The sequence below is a fragment of the Dermacentor andersoni genome, chromosome 2 (genome assembly GCF_023375885.2).
Source record: "Dermacentor andersoni chromosome 2, qqDerAnde1_hic_scaffold, whole genome shotgun sequence".
Taxonomy (NCBI): domain Eukaryota; kingdom Metazoa; phylum Arthropoda; class Arachnida; order Ixodida; family Ixodidae; genus Dermacentor; species Dermacentor andersoni.
In genome coordinates, this window is record NC_092815.1 from 142,373,284 (window position 1) to 142,389,272 (window position 15,989).

A 15,989-nucleotide genomic window follows, 5' to 3' on the forward strand; every position below is an offset into this window, starting at 1 on the left:
TGTTGGTGCCAAAAGATTGTTTTTTTCCGGGAATGTATGAGTCGGGGGAAAGCAAAGTGTAACTGCAGTTGCTCATTTTTTGTGTTCTCAATCGTAAACGTTGGCACCAGGAAATTGTATGTGATAGAATTGTATCAACAATGTTCTGCTCTACTTAGTTGAAGTAAATGTTTGGTGGCGATGAAAAGTATTGACATTTTATTCACTTTAGGAGACATTAACTGGATATCACACCAGGGTTTTTATTCATAGACTGGTTGTGTGAGCAGGGAATACATTGAAAGAGTTTAAGATTGCCTATGTCTCCCCTTTCATGATCCTTGTAGCGGCGACCATTGGCATTACTGAGTGGAGAACCAAGTTTCGGCGGGAGATGAATCAACTCGACAATGCAGCCCAGGCTAGAGGAGTTGATGCACTTCTCAATTTTGAAACGGTAAGTGCCCACAGTACAAGAGTGTAGTTGCAGAGCCAGCAGGCGAGTTGCTTTTGTGATTTTTGTGGTATGCCCTGCTGCAGGTCTGCAGTTGTCAACAAAATTACGTCTGGAAGGTTTATACCCAGCTCTCACGAAGGTGTCTAAAGATTCTGTGATTGACTGTGACAGTTCCATCGTTGCCTTTTACTCCTGTAGGCTTGAATCGTAAGAGTGTGTGAGAATATATATCATACAGCTTTGGTGGCACCTGTGGAACCTCAGAGTAGTACCAATATGGCACAAAAATACATGTGACAAACACGTGTAATAATGAAGGCCTTAAGTGGTTACCGTTGAACACTAGGCCAATCGTGCAATGCCCAGCCATTCTCAGCTGTCTCACCTGCCTTATCTGAGATACTCAAGCTTGCTCAGAAAGAAAAAGAAAGAAAGGAAGAAGAGAAAAGACTGCATCCCAGGAAATAAAACGGACATTTTACGGAATATTACCACATATTGGTATCTTGGGGGAACAAGAAGTTGGTGCCCTTGCAAGTTTGGTGCATAGCCCAGTTTTGATGAAACTGCCTCATGCAGTTTTTATAGCTGTGACTACTAATATGCCATCACCTGCAATGGCCTCAGCACATGTGTACTACTTCCATTGGGTTGACAGTTTCAGCACATTAGTAATTTTCAGTGTTCGAAAAGCAGCGAGAACAGCTGGTGGAATAGTGTTGAACAATTCTTTACTTCCGTGCATGCATGTCTTTTCTTGCGCAGCACATACCTGAAAAGCGTCTGGACCATATCGGGGCAAGAAAAGCTTGTGCACACATACATTAACAGGGACCCATCTCCCCAACTTTTAATCAGTGCAGAGCCCGTTCCTCAAATAGCCACACCTTGTGGAAGTGCCATACCATTCCCGCTTCCAAAAATGCAACATTTTCAGTGTTACCATCAAACAAGTGTCCTGGCAGCTGGCAGGAATAGACCTCTCCTCCACAGATGCTAAAAATGTATGGTGGCTTGTTCTGGTTTAGCTACTGAAGATTGAGCCTATGAGAGAGACCTAGGATGGCATCTTAGTTTCTTTGGGACTAATAAATTTTATTTCCTCCTCCCCCCTTTATTCAGTAAATTAGAATAGATATGAAACTGGGAGAAATGCCTTTTTCGTTTGAAATTGCAGTAAAGGAACACAAAAGGTCGCTTGCCAAGAAACTTTGCTTGAGAAAAGTTGTTCTTTCTCCTGTGTTAATCTGCACTAACCCACCATTGAGACTTTGTGTGCTGTATATACTTGCATAATGAATGCACTCTCACAACACCCCCCTACATGCTCATGAAAATTTTGTGTTTTGTTTTCCCCCGCCTAATAATCGCACCCCCAACTTTGCTCCTGTGCAGTCCAACGATCAAATGGCCATGCTGCAGTTTCTTAGTCTCTTGGAGAGACTACAATACTGGACTCTCGCACATGTGTTTAAAGCAAGCACAATTAATCTCAGTGTCCGTCGCTGTGTCGGAAATACTTAATGATGCCACATGAGAAATGCCAAGATCACGTAAACGAAATTCTGCAGCTAACTTCTGTCGGCTGCACATCCATGCTAGCTGCAAACATGCCGTGCCAGCATACCGTGCCAGATAGAAATGCTGATCAGACACCGATAAACTTTGACATGCCGATGAACAGGACGGTCGAGGAAAGAGGTGCACACAGTGTGGTTGTCAAAACAACAGGTGCCGAAAAGCAGCAGTTCAACGTGATCCTTGCGATGACAGCAGACAGCCCGAAGCAGCTGCAAGGATGACCTGTTGTGAATCCGCAATGGGGATGAAGCGGCCAGCGACCTGGACGACAGGTCTGGTGGTTCCAGTGCAGAGTGAAGTGCAATAAAAATGCTGTTATAGTTTGCAAATAGTCTACATGCACTTTTACTGCAAAGATACTTTATCCGGATAAATGCATTTTTCAAATCATTACCTTCTTACTCTGCATTTTTTGCTGTTTCGAAAAAGTTCCCATAAAATTTACCCTGCATAATAAATGCACCCCAACTTTGCTTCGCTTTTTCTGAAAAAGAACAGTGCGTTCATTATGCAAGTATATGCGGTAGTGCTTATTTCAGGGTAACGCTAAACTTTATGAAGATATTGGCATTTTCGAGCGTCAGGATTAACATTTACTTGCACTGGCTTATGAAGCCTCTTGTCTGAAGCCTCTTGTGCGTCATATCTGTCTCAGAGATGTAGGCTCAGTGCATATCACTTGCAATCGCAAGTCAGTGTTTGCACTGGTTTGTGCCTCTTTCGCATTATATGCATAATCATACGAACGAAAAGGCACGAAGGTGCACTATAGGGTGTGCAAATATTCTATAAGTTGAATACTAGTCGAGTATCGTATTTTTAATATTCATATTCGATTTGAAAACCAAGTATTCAATATTTTTTTCACATTCTACATAATACGAATATTTCAAACAAATCGAATACATTGCTGCTGGTGCAGGAGCAGATGTGATTCTTTGCATCCGCAAATGTCTGCCCAAATCTGTGCAACATAGCACAATCCTTTCATGGCTTAATTTAGTGCTTAAGGTAAGCTCAGCTGCTGGATGACTAAGCTAGACGGGAAAGCCAAGTGGCTGGTGGCAACGGGCACACATTTGCAAAGAGCCAAAGGAGCACAACAAAAGGCCAATGGAGATGATTGCATAAAGGAGTCAAAGGGCAATAAGAGTTATTTTCCCGGAAGTATAGGTTCAATAGGTTGATACACTAGAGGTGATTTTAGTCTATACAGCCTGACAATGCACACATGCCAGCTGCTTGCCATGTGCCCACATGGCTCCTCAGTGCAATGTACAACGCACCTGTTACACCATATTAGCTTGGAGCGGTCAGGGATCCAATACCACGATACTGCACCTGAACTGGATCCACAATTTGTACAGATCCTGTGGGCGATGGGCGATCTGTGATGGGCGTTAGCCACAATATTTGCATGTATTGCACGATGCTAAAAAGTGGTATTCTAAACTTTCAACTGTATTTGGGGTTATAATCACAATATTATTATGTCCTTGAGCAATTGGAGGTGCCTCTTCTATCCTTAACGCTTCAAATTATGTTTTTGAAAATATTATGCAGTCGGCTTCGACCCTGACAGGACCGATGAAATTGATGGAATTACCTGGCGGGTCAAATTAAGCAAGATGCAGAAAAAACAGTATGACACATGGCTAATTCATTTGGCAGTATTTGTCCTATTCCAACTTGCCCCTGCTTTCTATCTGTCCAAAGCAGAAAACTAATGCAGAAGTGATATTAAGGCTCCTAAACAAAGTAGATGCCATATACCCAATTTTCCTGCAAAAAAAAATAAAAAAATGGGCAAGGGTCCAGCATGTGGTGCACAATGTCAGTTGGTTTTCTAAAGTCTGCTTCGCCGCGATACGCTTATGTTATGCTGCAAAGCATACAAATGCTGTAAAAGAAGTTGTGGTTTTCGTGTTTGAGTGCACTACGCAGTTAATTTCCAGCCCAATTTCTTCAGGTCCACTTTAGAATTGAGTAAATGCCATAATTGGGCATTGTAAGGAATCATTATTGCTTGGAAATCTTCCTAGGGCAGGCCTAAAGTAGGCGTTTTTCGAGGAGAGATTGATATGTGTTTACCGCACCCACTGTCCCCTAAGCTCCACCGAGACAGACGCTGCCACTAAAGTAGCCGCTATTGGGATCACTAGAGGAGTCAGGCACATGCGTGCTGACTGTTCAAGTTCAAATTATCCAGCGAAGGACAATTTTAGGATCACAATAACTAAACGTTTTGCCTCTAGAAATGCATGAGCTCTGGGTGCGAAGCTAAAGTTAGCTGGAGTGGAATTGACAGAATTTTACTGTATTTCGAAAATAGTGAATAGTGAGTCAGTTGGGTGCCTAACGCTGAACGAAGACAGTAGGAGAAGGTCGTTAGGCCATCTGTGCAGAACACAGGGAAAACATTGTGTGTACATGCAGTTCTTTTCTGAGCAGTAGTGCTGGCACACAGTACACCACCACCTAATTTTGCTTGGGTGCTAGCACAGCTATTGCGTCTCTCATATGTCATTACTTTTGTAGCGCTACCCATGCTCCCGTGCTTATCGCTTGACAGAAAATGTGCTGAATGACAGCTGACACAGGACCAGATGACTCATCAGTTAATGGGCATTTGATGCTGTATAGTAGTGCACAGGTTGGCAAGACCAGTGGTAATGTGAATTAGCCAGTTCTTTTTTTTTTTTTACCAAAGGTCAAACAGCTGGCCTACTAATCTGTTTGTACTGTTGACAACATGATTGCAATATTCCATGTGTTAAGCTTGCGAATAAGGACATCTGCATATAATTGTTCAGTATTCAAAGTTAAGTATTCATATTTGATTTGTTTCTGAGGATTTTGATATTCGCACCCCCCCCCCCTCTAGTGTGCACCAAAATATCTAAGGCAAAATGTCACTCGCTGAGTTCGTGCTGGATAGAGCCATGATGCTCGGCTGTAGCTAACACACAGACTTCAGTAAAGCCCATAGTGCCGGCACCTTACTGGCGCAAGTTTGTCACTTTGTGCCTGAAGTGCTAACTGATGCACAAGGGCATGTACGTCAGCAGCTCTGCGTGCAAACAAAATGTATGAGCTTGCAAGTCCTTCCAGTTGCAGTTTTATAAGCAAAGAGCCATTAACATTTTGTTTTTTCCCCTTACATTTCATTTCACATTTAAGTACTTTAGTAAATCATTGCTATGATGCCCTGGTGCTGAAGATGTTACTTCTCTGTTCCTTGGTTTCAGGTGAAATACTACAATGCTGAAGAATATGAAGTATGTGGCTACAAAGAATGCATTGAAAAGTATCAGGTAGGTTAATGTGTCTACTTCATCTTTTCTATGACACAAAGCAATAATTATGCATTTACACTAACCCTCAGAATATGTACAAATTATCTGCATGTTAAATTATTAAATGGTCAAAACCAGAACATGAATGCATTGTCATTCAGTTGTAAACCTTGTTTGGCACTCCATTAAAAAATCTCGTTGCATGCTTTGACATAAGTACAATATACGAAGTAAGCTACAAAAGGCTATTATCTTTTAAATGTGTGAAACTCTTCTTAGAAAGTCAGCCCAGTGAAACACATAAATACACACAGTGATCCATGTTGTAGCACATTAAAACATTCTTTGCCAAGCTTAAACCAGTGTAGGTGGCTTAATAATGGTTACATATGTTGCTCTTGAGAAGGGCACGACTTCAACTTTGATTTTGGAGAGGAATGATGGCTCAGAATAATGAAATGACTCACTCTGCCATCTGGAACCTAGATCCCAAATGTTCATCACATTGTCAAACAGTGCTCCCTGGCACCCAAATTGAATTCACTTGAAAATGTTAATGTGCCCTTGTGGACAACAGATATATTGTCAAGAACTGGTCATTATAAGGCCTTCGTACATTTTCCTTAGCTGCATGCCTCTTGAATGTTCCTGTGGTGCTGTCGCAAGGGCTTTTGCCATGCAATGTGCTAAAGAAGTTCCACGGAGCTGTGAGCTGCATGGAACTTCTTCTGGAGCTATAGAAGGAAGTCTTCTCAACAAGGTTCCAGGCTCCGGCTGCATTCCAGGTTCCAGTTGTGCCAGTCACAGCAGCTCTCGCTACTTGAACCGTCGCGTCATTCCACATCCTGTCGTCCCACATTGCCTGCATCCACCGATGGCAATCGTCAGCATGCACCTGCCCCAGCATGAAACCGCTATTCCATTCGTGAGCCTCCTCCCTAGCTCAAAGGCAGATGCGCAACGACTCTTTCCAAGGAATTCACTGAGCCAAGCGTGTGCGCTTTCGGCTATATTACGGCCCACCACTCTCCTTCCTTAGACGTTCCCACAAGCTGTCTGCTTTCCATTCGGGTGCCCCTCACTCATCACCGATACACAGGCTGTCCCACCAGCTCCACTAGGTGAAAATTTCACTCTCACACGGTGACGCCACAAGTACAACCTTCGCAATGCATTCAGTGACCACCGCAGTCCTAATGCAATCAGTATTCGAGATTTCACTGTGAGCAGCAGCAGGCGAGCCTTCCAATGTTCTGTGCTCACACCTTCCACGGATGCATGGCCTACCGAAGTTTTACAGGAGCAGCTCTGCCATCTGATTTCTTCAGCTTGAGTATCAGTTCTACATCTACATCGTAGCAACCAACACTTGCGCCATCTCCACGCAAGTCCCGAGCTGCCAGACAGTCTACCTTTGGAGCTTTGACTTCTACAGGCCTGCGCATCTCTGAGAACCTGTGGCAGGTCGTGATTTTATACTACGGCATCACTGTGGCAGCGCCTTCATCAGAACCTATGCTGCTAGTGCTGCCGGTACATCTCTGCCGGTCTGTGTAAACACGACACTGCCAATGACAACACCATCTGCATATTTTACCTGGACTTTACCATTGGACTTTATTTCACTCACGCTTTGCACTAGGAGGGGGGTCCTGTAGCAGCCCGACTATCGGCTCCAAATCCAACGAAGAAGAAGAGGGCTCAGGTTCAGGTAGCGTGAGAATAAAAGACGCTAGTGCGCTCGACCTGAGCGGCCTCCATGTTGGCCGCTCCCGACATCTTGCGGCACCGTGGCTGGCCGGTGTAAATAAACCGTGGTTACGGCGGCTATCTTTTCGCACCGCCTCCCACAGCTTCGTTATACTGTCACACTGTAGTCACGGTGAAGAACACAGTAGCGAAAACTGTGAATCACAAATGCAACTCTTTATTGGGCAAACCTGTGCCCAGCAAGAACAAGCAACAGTCAAGCTCAACTATAGCGGCGAGCACATTCGGCGGTCGGTGAAAATCTGATCTGTGGGGCAAGCATGTCGCCTTTTATACATGACTCTTCGAAGGTTCTAGGGTAATCACTGGTGCCCGTATGCCATCCAAAAATACTACACAATTCATGTTGCGTATACAATTTGATTATGAAAGGTTCGGTGAGAACATATGCAACAGGTACAATCAATGATAACATTCGCGTAAGTTCCAAATCATGCAGGTGCCTCTTGCGCTGAGCAATCACTGATAATGTGAACAGCAGGTGTAATGTAGTCCCCAAGAAAAAGATAAGTAAGTACACGTGTTAGTATTAAAATTTTGTTTTGTTGAAATTCGACTTTTTATGCGTATAAGTACAGTCATATCATAGGAGTTTTCTTACAGGGAAGAGGCTGTGAAATTTTCCAAATTGTCGGGCAGTCGGAAAAAGTTAATTTAGATGAGAAAAAAGAATTCATTTTGTTGAATTTGCGATTCGCCAACCAAAGATACAGTTTCATACAATGTCGACGATACCTTCACGTTGACAGGACAAAGCGAAGCCTGCGCCACTTTCGCATCCACTTCACCTCCGTGGCTGATAGTCTTGGCTGCAGGGACGACACTATCATGAAAGGTGCAGGCAGAGAGAGTTTGTCCACCTCTCGCTTCAATGCATCTCCGAAACTTGAGATTACGCAACCGCCAGCACTAAATACACAGGAAGACAACGCACATGAAAACATTTCTGTTTGCCCAGCCTTTGCACCCATCGCAGGTTACCTCCAAGATATAATGTGCTGGCCATGTATGTGCTCAGCCATGGCCAGGCTAGAGGATGAGACGCGTGCTCACCTATGCCGTCCCCCTTGCACATGTTTGACCATGTTACGGCGTGTGCCTCCCCCTCCTTCTCCTCTTGCTCGTGCAAGAGGGCGATGCACATCAAGCCATCATCCTTCTCGACTCATCCTCACATGCTTTACATCGCATCTATGGCATACAATGCATAGAATGCGATGGGATCTTATCGCATTTGGACTTTATAAAGAACATTATGGTGAGAGGGTCTTGCTGCTATGCTTAAAGGGACACTAAAGAGAAAAATGATTTCTTCTGCATCAGTAAATTACCTCTCTAGGACACCAAAAACACCTCTCTTACTACGATAAGACGCTTGGTAAGCCAGAAAAAGCGCAAGAATGAAAGACGGGTGGCGACGCCTCCTTGAAGTTCCCACACCTGGTCGCTGTGACGTCATAGATTTTTATGCATCTTCTAGGGCCTACCTAATTATACAGTGTTACTGATTGACTACATTGTGTTCTAAAGGAACCAAATATTAAGCATGGTATGTTTCGGGAACCTTTACTCAGCCAACGCGGCCCAAATGTGAAAACGTACTTTGGAATCCCTGACGTCACAGTGACGTACCAGCGTCGGGGTTTCGGCGCGAAAGTCAAATACTGATACTTCGACCTTCGTTTTCTCATCTAATAATCAAACTATGTGGGGATGCGAGACTCTCACGCATCCCCTGATATGCTGTTTTCCCGCACGGCTCGCGTGGCCTGGCGCCTGCGGCGGTCGGCGTGGTACAAGCGCGGTGCGAGAGATGGCGCCACCGTCGCGGCGGGGTTACTCGGGCGCCGAGAGACAGGCGCTTGGTCTCTTTCCCGGCGGGCCGGCGAACAGCGTGGACATTCCGCGCGCGCTGCGACCATGCTTCTGCGAGACCGCCTCGCGTAGCCGCCTTGGAACGCACGACCGTTGGCGTGACCGGACACGCGAACGACCAGGCGTTGGGATCCAGCATGGGGCGAACATATTCGCTCGCAATGCGGTCGCGGTAAGTCGGACTTCTAGATTTGTCGCGCGCCCATCGGCATGTTTTGGGGATAGCAACTCGGCTAGCAGGCATTGATCTATGAAAGGTGCAATAAATGCCCTTGTGACTGTTTGCACTACTGTGTTGTCGTTCCTTTGTCCCAAGAGTACGGAGGAGAACACCGTATCTCCCACATCTGGCAGCCCAACGTGGACCTCTTGGGGCATCGGACGATAATTTTAACAGTTTTGCTTCGTTCGAGACCTTTGTTTGAACCGAAGCGTAGGGCTAGCGTGGATTTTGATCGCTAGCGTTGGCGGCGTGCTTTCTTGAGCGAGGCGGCGGTGGCTGTAGTGTGTTTGAACACGTCAACATGCTAAGCCTTTTCGCAAGTGTTTTCTTTAATGACATTCGTCAGTACGAGAGCCACGTGGTCTGCATCCTGGGAGAGCGAGGCTGAGCGCCCGCGGAGCAGTGGCAAGCCTGATGCGAGTGAGTACGGAAGCCTCGTGGGTGGTCCGAATTTCTTATGTAAATAGCTTCTTCTATCTCTTTGACTCGGATGAAGTCGTGGCTCTGGGAGCCGGGTGGCCGCGGGCCACGGGTGCCACGACGGGCTGACTGGTATTGCGGCCTGGCACCGGGCGCTCCGACACCGTCTGGGACGGTGGGCGCCGTCAACTCGGATGCTGTGTGCACCGAGCGGAGTAGGACCACCTCACAGAGCTGACGTCTCCTCGCGGCTGCCTGTTTTGCGCCCATTTTGGGTGTTGTTTTTGGATGCCGGTTGTTGTCAGGGTAGCGACGCTTTAGGCCTAAGGCTTTACGAAGCTGCCTGTCGCACGTGGAGGGACACAACCTGGTGGACCGTGGCGTTGAGGTGTTGCAAGTTGCTTCCCTCATTCTAGTTTAGCCTCGCACGAATTGAAATTATTCGTTCGGCTCAAGGAAGCGAGCTTCGTTCACGTGAACTTAGCATCTGAGTAGCTGCCCGATCTTTTGCTAGCCGAGTTGAACATCGTACCACGTGGGCGATGCGCATGCAGAATTCCTCTCCCTTGCACTACTGTAGTGTTTGCCGAGTGTGTTGAGTTTACGCAGCGTGATTGGAGTCACCCCTGGCTTGCTGTCACCTGCACATCGTCTGCGCTGCTGCCCCGGACTACGATCGAGTCACCCCGGGCGATGGTGATGCTGTGGCCAGTTCGGCGCAGCGACTTCGGCGGCCTCCTGCATCCAGCTCACAACCCTCGGCGGCGGAAAAGGAGCCAGCGGTCACCGACAGCTACGGCGGCTCTTGCCAGCAGGGCGCGTCGGCGCGAGCGACACTTGCTCGTACCGACTACTGCGTCGTCGTTTCCGGAGTCCTGGCCTGGAATGATGCCGTCGAGTCTGCAAAGCCGCTGCTGTGACCGGCGGACGCCAGTGGTGCACCCAAGGACAGTTGGCTCGCATGTTATGGACAGCGTGTAGACATTTCTTCGGCGCGACCACTGTTGCATGTACTATCTTGTTTGCGAAGCACGGTTTGATGTTAGACCGTGTCACATGTTTCGCCGGAATAAGAAGTGATTTAAGGTTGGGGGGATGTGGGGATGCGAGACTCTCACGCATCCCCTGATATGCTGTTTTCCCGCACGGCTCGCGTGGCCTGGCGCCCGCGGCGGTCGGCGTGGTACAAGCGCGGTGCGAGAGATGGCGCCACCGTCGCGGCGGGGTTACTCGGGCGCCGAGGGACAGGCGCTTGGTCTCTTTCCCGGCGGGCCGGCGAACAGCGTGGACATTCCGCGCGCGCTGCGACCATGCTTCTGCGAGACCGCCTCGCGTGGCCGCCTTGGAACGCACGACCGTTGGCGTGACCGAACACGCGAACGACCAGGCGTTGGGATCCAGCATGGGGCGAACATATTCGCTCGCAATGCGGTCGCAGTAAGTCGGACTTCTAGATTTGTCGCGCGCCCATCGGCATGTTTTGGGGATAGCAACTCGGCTAGCAGGCATTGATCTATGAAAGGTGCAATAAATTCCCTTGTGACTGTTTGCACTACTGTGTTGTCGTTCCTTTGTCCCAAGAGTACGGAGGAGAACACCGTATCTCCCACAACTGTCATTTTGAAATGACTGCCTGCAGTGTTCTCAAACAATGCTTTATTAGTCTAAACTGATTTGTTGTTTCGCTTTAGTGTCCCTTTAACAGCCGCACCTTGTCACACGGTGCATGAGTTGAGAGGCATTCACAAGTACCCACATGTAATTCAACCACTTGACCATCTGTGTCTGTGGCAGCTCCAACTTATTGCCTCGGTATTCTTTTGTGGCGGAGTGAAATTTCATTATGTTGAAGTCACATACAAACATACTTTGTTATATTGAGGTTCAATATGCATGGGTGTTCTATGGACACTAAGTTATGAAAAGTTAAAGAAGTCATAATATTGAGAATATTATTATGAAAGGTTTGACTGTACATATTAATTAAGATTTCTCAAGATGCATCCTAGACCAGTTCTTACTGAAGATGTAAGCCTAAGATTAAGATTTGATGAGGAAATACGTTTATGGTTAAAATAATGTGGAAAGAGTGGTTTTGTGCAGCTGCCAATGCATACTGTTTTTTTCAGTCAAATTCATCATGATAAAAAAAATGATAGATCGTTTGCCATTTGATGGATCATTTGGTATGATTGGAATTCTCTTCCTGAGAGCACTGTCGCGCAAACAGATAGAGATAAATTTAGGCAATTCCTGGAGATGCAGCTTCTGTCATAATAAGTCTTGTACTTTATGCCATGTTCTGTATACCTGTGTAACATCACCCAGGTTTTTTGTTCCTCTTTCATGCCTTAAACTACACTTTATCATGTGCACTAGCAGTGTGAGTAATAAAATCTTTCAGATGTTTTGTGCGCTACCCCTAAATGTAATTTCTGTATATCTCAGTATTGTTAGTATTTTCTTTTTTCTACTTTTCATGCTTTAAACTACACTTTTTTACACAATGTTTGATTGTGTGTGCAAGCAATGTGCATGATGAAATTTATCTGATGTTTGTTTACTACTGCAGCTCTGCATTTATAACCCTGTTTTACAGCAATTATTTCTACTCATCTGTGCGTTATTCTCGTGTACAACTTTCTTACTGTGATGCCCTGCTTACTTAATGCTCCTCATGGGGCCTGTAAGGTATCTTGAAATAAATAAAAATGCACCTGTTGTAGTATTTTAAAGGCAGCTCAAGGCAGAAAGTATGGCATGCTCTTAATACGGCTCCACATTTGTAATAACACACTTTCTTATGATACTTCATTAACAATTACCTCGAGTCTTCTAAACAGATGGAATTTTGTAAAGAAATGCTCTTCTTGTTTTGCTTGCCACTACTGGCCAAGGTGGCCATCTATAGAAATGCTCATGTACTGATTATACACAAACAAGAACACCAGACGGTGAAAATTAGTGGTGTGCATATCTGAAAGATCTTGAATCGAATAGTGAACATTTGAACAATTCGACTCACAAATTGAATATCTCATATTCTATTTCTCGAATATTTTATTTTTTAAATATCAGTATCTTCAGCGAACTACTTGGCCGTGGTCGATGCCTTGATACATGCAGCGTTCCCATGGCACGCTATCTTTATCGGTACAAAGGTGAACCAGGTGGACCGGATTAATTGAAATGATCAACTCTATGTGAACGGGGAAACAGAGGTAGTGGTCCTGAGTGACTTTATGAGCATTCCCTGCTTTTGTCTATTGTGCAGATTGGCCTTAGTGAGCTGACAGTAGCCCACAGAAACCACCTACCATAACGATAGAAAAACCCTCCTCATTTCTGGATGTAAACTGGAAAGCAATACTTTCTAAGAAATAGCAGATTGCCATTAAGCACAGTATGGCCCACTATTAAAATGAAAACCCCATTGGTATTTAGGACAACTTCACTATTTCTTCAGCTTCAGGGGGGAAAGAGCACTTAATTTGACAGACATTCTACTGATAAAACATATTTTCCAGAACTTTGTATACGAAGTGGGTTGTTATCAGTGCTGGCATAACTAATTTGGTGTTCCCTTTAATAAGAGTAGAACATACTATGCATCTTGATTCATAGTTACCCGAGTTGCTGATAGCTAGCAAGATTCTTGTTACCGTATTTACTCTAATCTAGCCCGGCTCCAATTCTAAACCGACCCCCGAATGTCCGAAGCCAGAAAAAATTTAAAAAAGCTTACCTTGAATGTAGGCCGAACAAAAAAAGTGAGGACAGCGTTCACAAAATGATAAAAGCATTTATTTAATACGAACATGTCGAGCTCACTCTACGTCCTCACCGTTGTTAGCATCGTCCCTATAGCCCAGACCACACGTACACTTGCGGATGCGTGCGAGCTCGCGGCCACGCCGCCGTGCATGCGCAGACAGTGCGGCATCGCACATGTCGAAACGCGGCACGATCTCGGTGAACAGCTCCACTCTGTTATTGCGCACTTATCTTCCTTATCGCTGTCGTCTCCTCGTTGCACCACACGTAAAAGCATCTCCCGTTGCCCCTTCCAACGAAGGATGTTTTTCTCATCGATGCTGAAGTCCCGCCCAGCTTACTCTGCTTCTGCGGCCAGGAGAACTTTTCGTTTGAAAGCAGCACTATAGTGTGCCATTACGGTAACGCCACACCGCATGCCGATACCATAGAACCAGCTCCGATACTACACAGGTCAAAGGGACGACTTAGCTAGTGTACTTCAGTTGGCTACTGGCCCGGCTAGTAGTGGCTGCGATACTTTTCTTGGTGGCGCTAGCTATAGACCATATTTATTGTCTTCAGTCACAAACTGGCGCGTTTTTTAAGATCCTCGAATCTAAGCCGACCCTGGAGTTTTGTATATGATTATTTGGAAAAAGCTATCGGCCTAGATTCTAATAAATACGGTAAATAATGTGATTAGCCTCCTGAGCATGTGCAGCGCTGTCTTTTACATAAAATTTAGGAGCGGGTAAGTTTGTGGTAAATTTCCTAATATTTGGTACTCGATTTGATAGTCAGCTTTCTTTCTTGATTTGATTGAAAATTCGACTCTAAATCTACTACTATTCAGTATTTGCACACCTCTAGTGAAAATAAATGTGGTGCTCTCTGCTGCAATGTCTCTCATAGCGCCCCCATGTTGCTTTTGGGCGTTAAGGCTCGTAATCAATTTCATTTTTTTGTTACTTCAGTTTTTTACCCGCAAGTGTTCGTGGCGATGCAAGGCATGTTCCTTCTCGCAAGTACTAAGTTTACTTACCCAATGCAGGTTGCCGAGTGGCGCAGCAATGCGTCCCTGAATCTCCTCAACTCCTGCCAGACGGTTGTCATTGCGGTCGGCGTAGCAGGGGGCGCGCTGCTGTGCGCGCACATGGTTGCAGGACACGAGTCGGGCCTCAAGGTGGGCGACTATGTGCTCTTCCTCACCTACATCATGCAGCTGTACACACCGCTCAATTTCCTTGGCACCTACTACAGGTGCGTATGCATTGCGTGTCTGTGCTTGTGCGTATATGTCAGTGACTTGGATCTCTGAGTCGGGGGATGATGAACAAGGCTAGTTGGCACGACATGGGAGTAAGTGCTGCAAATAGAATGAAAAATTGTGTTACGAGTACATGAGGACAGTGTAACTCGCCATATAATCGAAGCATATCATATTCAAAATACCAAAGATGCATGCATCAGTCATCCGTCATTCTCTTTAACTGAACAAGAAATAGTATTTCTTGATAAGTGGCAGTCATTTAGACGGTATGCGCACACAATCTTAACAAGTGTCGTTCCGAGCATGCGACTCTAGGGGGTGCAATTACTTTTCTTTCACTGCTTGTTGGTTTTGATAAGTGTAAGATATGTATATATTGATGTTTCTAATAAAAATTTGTGAGTCAGTGCTCGTGTGTGTCCATCCTTTCTTCGTCCTTGTAATGTCCCGCTGTTTTTGTGCCATGCAGTTTTTCAAGAAAGATACCAATTTATTTACATTTTTATCCATGTATGGGCCACACCCAAGCAGTTCAGGTACAAATTTATGGAAAAAAGTTTGCCCCTCACCCGAGAATACACGGTATGTGAGATGGCCTTCTTGGTGAGAAATGATTGTGACAGTTTGATTTAATGGTTAGTATTCTTTTTTTTAATGCTATTATACCAGTAACAAACACATGGCAGAGATGAGTGGATTACGAAAGTTGGAAACTAAAAAAAATGTGGCATAGTTTTCATACAAGCTCTCAGTATTTAATGTGGACATATAAAACAAAGTTATATAGAGCATACTGCATTGCTCAAAGAGCTACGCTTTTCCACCTAAACAACAATCATTAGCTCTTAAAGTTCAGAAGCGTACACATTTAGGCTGGTTGGTTTGTGACTTTAGTAGAAACAGTGCAATATAACAGGATGTCAGAAAGGGACATACAACAGCGCTAACTCTCCACGTTCACACGGACATGGCATTCAGCAGTGGATATTGCTTGGTACTATTGATTGTGTTTACAGCGCAGCTGTATATAGCTACCCTACGGCGGTGGTTGATGTCCATCCGTCTATGTCTCGTGTTGACATGAAAAAATTTTCATCTCGTTTCTCACGAATGCTCTGTAGCTCTCAATCTAACGTAGGCATCTTGGAAGAAATCATACTGAAATTGGTTGCTAAGACAACTCTATTGTTACACCAAGTTTCATTTACTTGTCATAATTAGTTCAGAGTGAAGTTGTAAATATTGTGGAATTCCCGTCTGCTGTGTATCCATGCCCACATATGGAAGGAATTTGGTTACAGAAAATGGCTATAACTCTCTTTTTATTGAAACTATCCCAAAACAAATTACGTGGCAATTAGC

General features: G+C 45.3%; 1 protein-coding gene across 2 annotated transcripts in view; it reads left to right on the plus strand.

The window, feature by feature from the left end:
• The window catches only part of Hmt-1 (ABC transporter ATP-binding protein/permease Hmt-1), a 126,326-nt gene that overhangs the window by 52,306 nt on the left and 58,031 nt on the right, over positions 1-15,989 (plus strand). For both annotated transcript variants that reach the window (XM_050187488.2, XM_055076196.2), the window contains exons 10-12: positions 327-436; positions 5,266-5,331; positions 14,409-14,617. In XM_050187488.2, coding sequence (XP_050043445.1) covers positions 327-436; positions 5,266-5,331; positions 14,409-14,617 — 385 coding nt within the window. The remainder of the gene's footprint in view (positions 1-326; positions 437-5,265; positions 5,332-14,408; positions 14,618-15,989) is intronic.